The 12,339-nt window shown below is 37.6% G+C and overlaps 1 protein-coding gene across 2 annotated transcripts in view; it reads right to left on the bottom strand.

Moving 5' to 3' along the window:
* Positions 1 to 12,339, bottom strand: part of grm8b (glutamate receptor, metabotropic 8b) — a 308,441-nt gene that overhangs the window by 216,136 nt on the left and 79,966 nt on the right. The window contains exon 2 of one of the 2 annotated variants that reach the window (XM_062992277.1): positions 11,445 to 11,661. In XM_062992277.1, the coding sequence (XP_062848347.1) occupies positions 11,445 to 11,661 (217 nt within the window). Of the gene's footprint in view, positions 1 to 11,444; positions 11,662 to 12,339 lie in introns of those variants that run through there. The other variant, XM_062992282.1, reaches the window with a different exon arrangement.

Genomic DNA, 12,339 nt, shown 5'->3' with positions numbered 1-12,339 from the left:
GAAATAAGCTTGATAATATACACCTCAGGCATAAATCATGTTCAAGAAAGGGGCTGAGAACATGGACTGCCAGGCTGCTAATATTCACCTGTTACGTAAATGTGAATTGAAAAATTACTACCATTCTGTCAGGCTGACTGAGTGATCGAATGGATAATTTAACTGGTTCATTTAATTATGCTTTTAATACAAAATGTGAAGGACATTTGCAGCATAGGCTCATTACTAAGTTAATTTCAACAGTCTTCTTATATCCAGCTTAAGAAAGGATGGTTTTGGATTTAGAGATTTCACCACTAAAGTGTCGTTTAGACATCAAAATTCATAGAAAAAGTATGGCCCTTTTATTAAAGACATTCTAAAGGTCCAAAAATTTATTATGATGAACATTCATTTATTCACTGTCTGTTTTACCATCTTCTTATCACAGTCTCAGTTTTAGTGGGTTTGATAATTGGGCAAAAGGTAGGAAACACCCCAGACAGGTCACCAATCCATCACAGAGCAAACACACACAAACATACACACATTTACACTCCAATTAGTCTAACTGCATGTCTTGTGGAAGGAAATCGGAGCACCCGGAGAACATGCAAACTCCACACAGAAAGGACCCTGGCCACTTAGCCAGGGAATCAAACCCGGGCTTTTCTTGCTGTAAGGTGACAGCTAAACTATATGTGAACTCTTTTAGCGTACATTTATAACTTATTGGTGTGACTAAGGCTGTTGGACTGTTTGAAAGACCTATAACCTTAGTTTGTGCATTGTTTCTTACAGTAGCATTAATGTAAAATGTCAATTTGCAGATGCTATTTATCCTTACAACCATTTTTATGTCTTTGAGTCTGATACAATAATAAAACAACCTTGACTGTCTAGTCAGCCTGTCATGTTGATAGTGGTGTTTCTTATAGTTCAAATTTGAAAAATCTCTGAAGCAGCAAAGACCCCTTTTAACAAAATGCTGCATTTACAGAGACATTTTCATCAGAAGACAAATTATGTGATTTTGGTTTGTCAGTGTTTCTCTGAGATTATAAGCTGCTAACCCTGTACCCTAATCATAACCATAACAGTTAGAGACTTTAGCTCACACTGACATTGGACCAAGCTGAGACTTCCTTTTCTATTTTTACTGATTAATTGTGCCGCCCTGCATTTGACCTGAATATAAAAAAATCGTTTCTCCACCTCTGAGATCCAAGTTCGAATTTCAGCTGTGCCACCTACCGAGCTGGGTGTCCAACAAACACAAGTGAAGAAGAAAGCAGACAGCAAATGTCTAAAATAATGTTAGATACTTAAATACTACCCACTCTGCATATACACTGATCAGGCATAACATTATGAACACCTCCTTGTTTCTACACTCACTGTCCATTTTATCAGCTCCACTTACCATATAGAAGCACTTTGTAGTTCTACAATTATTGACTGTAGTTCATCTGTTTCTCTACATACTTTTTTAGCCTTCTTTCACCCTGTTCTTCAATAGTCAGGACCCCCACAGGACCACCACAAAGCAGGTAATATTTAGGTGGTGGATCATTCTCAGCACTGCAGTAAGACTGACTTGGTGGTGGTGTGTTAGTGTGTGTTGTGCTGGTATGAGTGGATCAGGCACAGCAGCGCTGCTGGAGTTTTTAAATACTGTGTCCACTCACTGTCCACTTTATTAGACACTCCTACCTAGTTGGTAGTCAGAGACAATTGCTCATCTGTTGCTGATGTTTGAGTTGGTCATCTTCTAGACCTTCATCATTGGGCACAGGACGCTGCCCACAGGGCGCTGTTTGCTGGATATATTTTTGATTGGTGGACTATTCTCAGTCCAGCAGTGACAGTGAGGTGTTCAAAAACCCCAGCAACGCTGCTGTGTCTGATCCACTCATACCAGCACAACACACACTAACACACCACCACCATGTCAGTGTCACTGCAGTGCTGAGAAAGATCCACCACCCAAATAATACCTGCTCTGTAGTGGTCCTGGGAGAGTCCTGACCATTGAAGAACAGGGTAAAAGAGGGCTAAAAATATGTAGAGAAACAGATGGACTACAATCAGTAATTGTAGAACTACAAAGTGCTTCTTTATGGTAAGTGGAGCTGATAAAATGGACAGTAAGTGTAGAAACAAGGAGGTGGTCATAATGTTATACCTGATCGGTATATGTAGATTACTAATGACATTGATTCACAAGTAAATAAGCTTGTTTACTGTGTTTATGTAAAAAGTTCTATTTAACTTAATATCTGACATGTCTATGTTTAAAAAATGCTCAATAATGCAGCAGAATTAAGTATGTCTGCTGGAGATTCAGTTAATTCTGTTCTTTACATACAGTAGCTTTACCAGTATAAATACAATTCCAGACCTTAACTTTTTATATTTGCTAAAAGATTATTTGAAATGTAAATGATTTTTAATTTTATGTTTTGAAAGCAAATAAATTAAAACGCCAAAGGGGGTCATGAGAAAGAACATAATAGAAAGTGTGACTCATTAGAAGTTAATTTATTCATTGTTTATTTTACTAACACTTTAATGTATAATGATGTTGTGCAGTGTATATGGAGAAATAAGCAAAATACTTCCAATCTTTCTTTATGGAATATTGTTTGTAAACATTTGAATAATTTTCTCATGCATTTGTTTACAAACCGTGCATCTATTCTACTCAAAGACTTAGCCTTTCACTGATACTGCTTTTGTAACAAATAATGATTACAATTACCTGTTTGAAATGAAATGATTTCGTTTTTTATGTCATTACTAGCAATGGTTTTTTTTTTACTTTGTTTATGCATTTTCTCCCCTTTTTCTACCGACTTTTATCGTGTCCAATTGCCCGATTGCATCATGCTTCCTTTCCACTAATGCCGGCCCCGGCTCTGATTGAGGAGAACAAAGCTAACCCACGCCCCCTCCGACATGTGGGCAGCAGCCGTATGCATTCTGTCACCTACACTAGACAAGATCGGCCGCAGACCAGCTCTGTGTAAGAAGAGATACACCCTGATCAACAAGCTCTTTTCCCATCTCTGTGCAGGCACCATCAATCAGCCAGCAGAGGTCGTAGTGCATCAGTTATGAGAGAGTCCCTATCCGGCTAATGTCCCACCCCTATATGAACAACAAGCCAATCGTTGTTCATGCGGTTGCTCAGCCCAGCCGGCAGGCAGAGCTGAGACTTGATTGGTTTGAGAGTCAGATTGACTGAGCTCTTGGGGGTAGCAAATATAACCTCACGTTTTTTTTTTGTTAGTGTTATTGTGACTAAGACAAATTGTTTGCCAAATTTCTAATGTCACACAAACACCTTTCAGAATTACAATTAAATCAGACAGTTTCCATTAACTGAGCTGAGCTTTATAGTCAACCAATCTCCTCTCAAAGGACTGATGGAGAAGATATTGCCTTACTGCCACCGAACAGCTTAGTAAATGCCTCATATACATAAAAATAATTAAACCTTTTAAATCTGTAAACTCTACTGGACTGTGTTCATACAATTCCAACAAGTTGTTGTTTGATGAGAGAATAGCAATAGAAAAGATTGATCAACTATTCAATCTGTGCGGGGCTGCGATGTTTTAGCCTGCCATTTGACACCCTTTTGACCATAAATCCAAGAGTAGTACATGAATCCTGGCACATAACACATAAACAGAATGAAAAAAACTGGCAGCTTGTATGAGCATGTAACAAGATAAATCAAATACATGACACATCACAGAATGACAGATTGTACTGGTTACAACACCCCACTCAATGAAGTGCAGCACAGGAAGAGAGAATGCTGTTGTTTCCTAGGGTTAGATTAGAAAGTAATCTACTTCTCTTAATGTTATGTTGTTTTTGGGCAGGCTTGGATTGGCCATCAGGAGATTTCCCAATGGTCTACACTGGCATTTGTCTAGGTCCATCAGGCAGACAACATAGGTAAAGCCTTTGCAACAAGCAGCCTGCCTTAATGAAAATACATTATGACAATCAATTTGCAGCAAGTTCATAGGCAATAATAGTAAATCATTAAATGGATGGATTGGCGACCTGTCTGGAGTGTTTCCTGCATTTTGCCCAATGGATCAGACCCACAGTGACCAGGATAAAGCAGTGGTAAAACAGACAATGAATGAATAAATGAATTAATTATTTAATTAATAGTGCAGTTGGCGCAGTTTGGGACACAGGCAGGGTGTATGCTAGTAAATTACCTAAAACTTTGTTTTTCTTATCGTACACAACCAAAGAGGAAAATAGAACACAGTGTTCTTTTCTGTATTTATTTTTTGTTTTAAGTGTTTTTATGCTTTATTTTGTTTAAATATTTTCAGTCCTGCCTCTTTTATTGTTAGGTAAAGGCTCTGTATTAGTAAAAAAATATATATCTACAATACTTCTCCAATACTACTCCAATATACAGTGCCTGAGAGCCAGCAGTCAGTCTATGCACTGTGTGCACTGTGTGACCTGGGTTAGAAGTTAAATTCCTTTTCTGAAAGACTGGCATAGCCCGACCCCCCGAATGCTGAAGGGCCTTTTGGGAAGAATAGTTGGATCACAGTAACCAAAGTTGCTTTGATAACTAATATGCAAACACAATGTAGAATACTGCTCTGTAATTGAGGACCAGAAGACCAGCTAATGTAGAAAAAATCTTATTGCAAATTTTACATTATTTATTTTCTTTACATTTTAACTTCATTTTTGACATATTTTATCCTTTTAAATTGTATTTGTGTAATTATGAATCTTTATGTATGCATCTTTATGTCTTTTTGTAACTATATTTTGGCATGATAGACTACAGTCATATTTCTGAACCAAAACACAGGGTTTTTTTTCATTATTTGCAGTTCAAATTCTGAACATAAGCTTTTTCCTGAAGACATTTCTACACCAGTAACAAATAACATTAAGTTTATTGTTAATGTTTTCACCTTATTTTTTACAATATTTTATTAATATATGTTTGGCAAAGAATAATTTAAAATACATACAGAACATCATTGCCATGAAATTATAAGATGTGGTAATTTATTCATTTATTTACTATTATCATTAATAGTTTATTTTGTTATTATTTTATTTTCATCAACTGTTTTATCCTTTCTTATTGACAATGGTCATGGACAGGCTAGTGGACAAGGTTAGGCAGTAGTCTCAATGGAATATGATGGTTGCAGTTGACATTGTAATTTGTTGCAAGAGTAGAAGGCAGTTTGAGAAGAACCTGGAGAGATGGATGTTTGCATTGGAGAGAAAGGGAATGAAAGCAGTGAAATGGAGCACATGTGTGAATGAGAGGGAGGGCAGCGGAAAGGTAAAAGGTAAAATTGCAAGGAGTTGAGGTGATGAAAGTTGACGAGTTTAAATACTTGGGGTTGAGTGTACAAAGTAATAAAGAGTGCAGGCAGAGTGAAGTGGATGGCATATAGTGGTAGGAGAGATTTGTGATAGAAAGCTATCTGCCAGAGTGAAAGGGAAAGTTTACAAGACAGTAGTGAGGCCTGCTATGTTATATGGTTGGGAACCAGTGGCACTGACAAAAAGGTGTCAGATAATACTGAGATTCTCATTGGTAGTGACGAAGATGGACAAGATTAGGAACATGTTTATTAGAGGGACAGTGCGGGTAGGATATATTGGAGACAAAGTCAAGGGGAAGAGATTGAAATGGTTTTGGCAGATGAGCGCTATATCAGGAAAAGCGTGCTGAGAATGGAGCCTCCAAGTAGGAGGAGGTTTATAAATGTGGTGTGGAAGGACATGCAGGTGGTTGGGGTGACAGAGGAGGGTTCTCAGGGCTGGGAAAAATGGATATGAATGATTCGCCTTGACGACCCCTAATAGGAACAGCCGAAAAAAGAAGAAAGATGTGAACCATGATTTGTAATGTGAACTTCTATCTTTAATGTATAAACTTGTTCTTAAAAGCTGAAGAAATAAAATTTTGCTCTACAGTGTAAGTTTTTGTTATAATTTAAGCAAAATAATTTATCATTTAATACCAACTCTGAATATACAGAGAGCAGATCTCAAGGCACTGAGCTAATGACCTTCTTTAGATATAATGGGTCATTCTACATAAGCACTTACACTGTGTACTGGGTCTGGCAAATTGTGCCTACAACTGCAAATGCAACAATATAAATAACAGGCATAAATTATTACTTTATTATTGCTATTTCTAAAAGAAGAGATATTTAAGGATTTTATAAGCTATCTGCTAAACAATAAAATCAGTGAAGTAATACAAGATAAAACACAATATTTTGGCTTTTAAAAGGTTGTATAGTTAAAGTGTTTGCCTGCCTTCTATTTCTGCTTTCTTTCTCCAAAATTAAAAACCACTCTCTGGACCAACACTTACTTAGTGACCATACAAGTCATTAACAATAATTTGTCCTTTATTAAATAAAACAATGCTTTTTTTGGCAAAACTAAACACCTGAATTAACTAAATCATCCAAAAACATACAGTCTGGCCAAACAAGTCTTTTAGCATTTTTCACAAGTTTAATACAATGTTTTCCATTATATCTCATTTCTTTGAAACATATTTAAAGGTTAGCAAATGTAATTTTTGGCGAATATACAGTATTTTAAAAATCAAACCCTATTCAAATGTAAATAAATTTATCTTTACAATAAACATAATAGATAAAATATGTCTGGCTAACATTTGCTTTTTTATTTTTGGACTGATGTTATTTGAATGTGATTTGATTGATACGAGATTCACACCAAGGTTTTTAACAATAGCTTTTGATTTTACATATTTGTGTTGTCCCATCTTAATCATGGGATGGTTTTAAAAAATAGCTACTCACATGAAAATGACCATGTTCCAATCAATTGGAAATTGAATTTTACCTGGAAAAGGGACCCTAGTTTGTTCTGCCTTCACGTACAGGATGGTAAGAGGAGCAAAAATTTGCCAATGATGACTGGGGAAGTTTTCAAAACTACCATCAGATGCTTCCTTCGTGCCAATAGATTATTTGAAAGTCTTGCCAGGAAAAAGCCTTTCCTGTCATCTAACCACAAATATAAGCACCTGGAGTTTGCTAAATGCTACTGAGACTTTGACTGACATCATGTTCTATGGTTAGGTGAAATAAAAACTGTGCTTTTTTGAAACAAACAATGGTTTACTAAACAGAAAATCCAGCTTCTGTCATGCTGATCTAAACTCAATAAAAAAGTTAGTTTGGTGAGCTAAAGAGGAGAGTGCACAAGAGGACCTAGAACCCTAAAAAAACTGTAAAGTTTTGGAAGGAGTTATTTTGTAATAAATTATGCTGTTTTTGGGAAGTAAAGATGTACAACATAAGGTAAGATAATCCTTTATTAGTCCCACAGTGGGGAAATTCACATATTAATTGTGTGGTGTGTGACATGTGGTTTTCCTCTCCACCAATGCCGATCCCTGATCTGGTTGAGGAGAACAAAGCTAGCCCACGCCCCCTCCGACACGTGGGCAGCATGCCGTATGCATCTTATCACCTACACTTTGACTAGTGCAGTGCAGACAGAACTCTTTTCTCATCTCTGTGCAGGCGCCATCAATCAGCCAGCAGAGGTCGTTATTGCACCAGTCATGGGAGAGAGACCCCATCCGGCTTAGTCCCGCCCATATCTGAACAACAGGCCAATTGTTGTTCATGTGGCTGCTCAGCCTTAGCCGATACGATGTATTCGAGATCCCAGCTCTGGTTCCAGCATGTGTTTTTACTGCTGCGCCAGCTAAGCGGCCCCAAGGACTCATTTTTGAGTGTAAAATTTAACAAAAGCTGAATTTTAAACTTTTTATTAGGGGTGCCAATAATTGTGTAGGGGACTGTATATACATTCAACAGTCTCTACTAATTACAAAAACAATTGATTAGAAATTAGAATATATAGATAATGTTTAAAATGACTATATATAGATTTTGGGTGTGATAGACTTCTATTAATTGTTAGCTTCATCATTGTAAATCATCAGTTTGGCTTTTATCCTTACTTTTTGTCATTGTCTGTGTTTTTGTGGTTTTTCTCCCACATCCCCAAAATATGCCAGTAGGTGAATTGGTTGTTCTAATTTGCGCCAAGCTGTGGGTAAATAAAAATGTGTGAGTGTATGTTGGCCTTTCATGGAGTAGCACCCTGTTTAGGATGTATTCCTGGTTTGTGCTCAGTGTTTCAGGGTTGTGCTAGACCCGTAATCCTAGTGAATAAATGATTGCATGATGTTTCTTTAGTAGCAGCAATAAACGGTTGATTTCATAGCTTGCATTTTTATTGCTTGCTTCTTCTTCAGAGCCAGTATGATTAAGCTTCTTTACTGTATATTTTATGTGCTAAATAACTTTTTTAAGGAAGAGTACAAACTGTGATTTTGGAGCAAAGCATGAAGTATCATTCATGGTGCATGTCGCACTAGTCTTTGATGTACGTTTGATGAATACTGTAAAGCTCTAAAACAGATTCACCACCTACACTAGATACTCAAACACACACTTAATGAGTATGGAGGTACAGTGCAAGCTTAATCGTTCACATGCACAGCTCACCTTATGAATTTTAATTTTATAATTACACCTTAATTAATTCAGCAGCACTGTGCCTACAAGAGTGCAAGTGTGCTACATTGCAATAATAAATCAATCATGCAGAACAATGTGAGAATCATTTCATTACGATGCCCTCTTTTGGCAAACAGTTTGTATGTGGAATTGTCCCTTTCCAAGCATGTCTCTATAAATATGTCCACATGCATTATTAAGGTCTACTCTTTTCTTGTAAATGAATTACAATACGGCATGATTGTTACTTGCCCCAGTATTGCACCAAGATTCCTGAAAATGGCATACGTGGAGAAAAACCTTTAAGAAGAAAGCCTTCATAAAAATCAGCTATTCTTCTATGTATAGTATAGCAGGACTAGTATCAGTTTCAGCTTTTACATTCATCTTTTAAGAAATATTGAACAATTCTAACATTTCATTGAAGTAATTAATTAGTAAGCACATCATAACAACAACAATAATAATTATTATTATAAACAAATAATCATCCACAATCATAACCTTAAGTAAATGCGACTTCTTACATTCTTTCGATTGTTAAATTGCCGATAAAAAAACAAAATTATAGCAGACAGCTCTGATTAAACAGAGGGTTATTACCTGTCTCTGTCATTGGTTAGACTGAATGGTTGTGACTGTCTCATAAAGAAAGACCTCTGACGTCAATTGCTCATATTGTCTGCCCCGACTTTAAGGTTTTCTTTGTTGTAACAGCAAATTCTCTCCAATCTTCTTGTCGTTTCTTTGATTTTTTTTTTCTGCAGTGCCTTGTGTCAACATGTTCATGTAACATAGAAAAGGCTGAGTGCCCAACCTGCATGGTGTCTGAACAATTTGCTAACTTATCAGATCCAAACCTAGACAATAGTATCTTATAACAAGGTGGCAGCCGCCTATGAGCTGCTCTGTGTTTGGAGTTTCGTCCCTCTGTGCGGCCTAAGTTTGCTGGCAGTCACCTGCCAGTCACCTGCACCTCATAAGCATTAAGTTGCTTCAGTCAATTTCCTATATATCACAATCCTATATAATTGATGGCACACTTCTCTAAGGCTGTGGTGCCGGACTGCTCGTTCTGGTCCCATTTTCTGCTGATGAGAGTTGTTAGCATTCTGTTGATTCCTGAAAATGTGCCCAGGTGTTGCAGCTTGTTGGGCCATAAAAGGGAGCCACCTTGGGAGAATGAACTGCCACAATGGCTATGACATCCCTTTCCCGGAGTGGGATTCACCTGTAAATCCACTGTTATGCACAGTGGAGCACAAACTGGTGCGATAGGGTTCTGCTCATGTATTGCCCGAAGCGGCAAGTTTGGACAGTTCCCTATCTTTCCTCTTTCCCACAAACACAGTATTGTTCTACCTTTATTAGCAAGGTAAATTTGCAAGTTGGGTTTCTATTTTTGCAGGTTTGTGCAAAAATACCTTCTCTGGGGTGATACGCCTTCCAGACCCATTACAGTATCACATGTAAATAAAAAGGTCTCTGACTGTTATATTGAGGACACTGGTTCTTAAATCAAGTCTGGAACACATAGAAGTCTGGCAATCCTTTAAAATACTCATATTGATTGAGTTTGAGATGATGTTATAGCCATGAAAAAGAGGCCAATCAACTATATATCATAGAGATGGCAAGGAGTTTTCTTTAAAAAAGTGTATTGCATGTTCATCAGAAGCTTGTACATACCAATTAGTTTCACTTCATTTGAGTGGCTATGCCCACAATAGTGACAAAAGCTTGGAAATGAGCCAAACAATCTGACTATTTTGGCTATAATAATTAACAATTGGAGAGTTTTAGCCAGTTAATATATGCATCAACATCAACAGAAATCAGTGATAAATACTCTTCAAGCTCAGCCTCTCTTTTATGCTTTCAAAAGCAACTATAACTCCAAAACTTTTAACACAATTAAGTGAGGCATTGAAATCAGTTGCTTCAAATGTGTACATAATTTCCAGCTTTTTACTTAAACATTGTCAGAAATGGAACCTTGCTGGCTGTTCAACTGCAGTTTCCCAGTGTACGAGATAACTTGAAGAATGTGTTTTTTCATTAAACTGACAAGTGGTGTTTAAGAAGCTGGTAATTGAGCTATTCTTAAACCACATTTACACCAGTTTCAGCAACATTTCACTAGCAATACAATGTAAGGAAATGAGGATTTAGAGCCTTGCAAAAGGACCTAACAGTGGCAGCTTAGCTGTGGCATAGCTTGATTTTTCCCTTCAGTACCCTAATTACTAAGACATCTCTTCCCACACTTTTTTAAAAACCAGATTTATTTTGTTCTAGCTATCAACCAAAATCAAACTTAGCCAATAACCCTTAATGGGTGCCAGTCCAGAATTTTCCACAAACCATCAGCCCAGACCACCAAGCCCAAAACATGGGCACACACATTATTGACTGAAGCCAGACTTTTAACAGGTAACATCATCATTTGTTTTGATAATCATCCATTGTTAAATCTTTAAAAATGCCTGATTGATTGCCTTTTTTACAGAATGTTACATGTCATTATTACAATATATTAGTAACTGCTTGATGTACCCAGACTTGAGTTTCCAGAGAGATCTGGCACTTTAGGGTTAGAGTTGTACCATAACCATTAAATCATCACTGCCGACAGTTAAAAACACAAAAGCTCTCTAACAAAACACAGTCACCTCATAACCCCAAAGAGTTCAGTAGGCATCCACCATTAGCCTGGACCACCCACTACCGGACAAACCTACTCATTATTTACTGATAGACTGCCATCAGGTTACAGCACCATAAATATAAAAAAACTTAATGGCATAATAACATAAACTTTAAAAAAAGGTTAATTACATTTTACTGAGCAACTACTTGACATACCTGTTTCCCGGGAGATCTGGACAAAGGCCTCAACACCACTTTCACCATAGTTGCCTTCAGAAGCAAGAGTGGACACATAGTTCCACCCCATAGCCATGACGATGTCCACCATGGCCTGAGCCTGGTAAGAGTCAGGTGGCACCACACGAGAAAAGAAGTCATAGCGGGTGTTATCGCTCAGCTCTGGTGCAGTTGATGCATAGCTGATCTGAGGGATCTGTGGACAGAGAAAGAGAAATAACAGTCACAAAAAGTATCAGTAACTCTGTACAGAATTAAATAAATTTTAAATGTTTTCTGGAAGACTGAATGAATGATATTTACCAAATAGAAACTTACTACAGTTGCATTATAAAATCAGATCCTGCAGTTTCCTACACAAAACTCAAAGCTAATAAAAAACTCCACAGTGTACGATCATGTTTACAACTCTGAATCGACTAGATATAGCAAGCATAGCAAGAGCATGGAATGAGAAGAGAGATGTAGGAGGTAGGAGGCTCTGGTTGGCAGAAAGGCAAGCTGGATAATGGCTCTTTGGAGGCAATTGACGGACTGATTGATTTCTCCTCGGCCAAAAGGCCAGGCTGTCGGCCAGAGCCCCAGAGGCTGAGCTCATCGGCATTCGACGAGAGAGATGCTCAGAAAACCTGCCCGCAATACAAATGACACTCGCCACCTGGCAGCTCAGGTACAGCACAACACACTCAACCTAAGCTATAAATTGCAAGCTTTTGAATCTAAATGCCACAGATCGGCATGAAGTGTCAAACCTGCATGCACATATGTGTGAAAACCGATATGTGGACTAGATGTTGTTGACGTGTGGTGGAGAAGGAGCTCTGTTAAAGATGTAGTAAATCAGACGTGCAAAGAGTACACCTGACATTGGTAT

Source organism: Trichomycterus rosablanca, chromosome 1 (assembly GCF_030014385.1).
Source record: "Trichomycterus rosablanca isolate fTriRos1 chromosome 1, fTriRos1.hap1, whole genome shotgun sequence".
In the NCBI taxonomy this organism is placed as follows: domain Eukaryota; kingdom Metazoa; phylum Chordata; class Actinopteri; order Siluriformes; family Trichomycteridae; genus Trichomycterus; species Trichomycterus rosablanca.
Note: the sequence above shows the minus strand (reverse complement) of the source record. Positions and strands in the feature narration are given on the sequence as shown.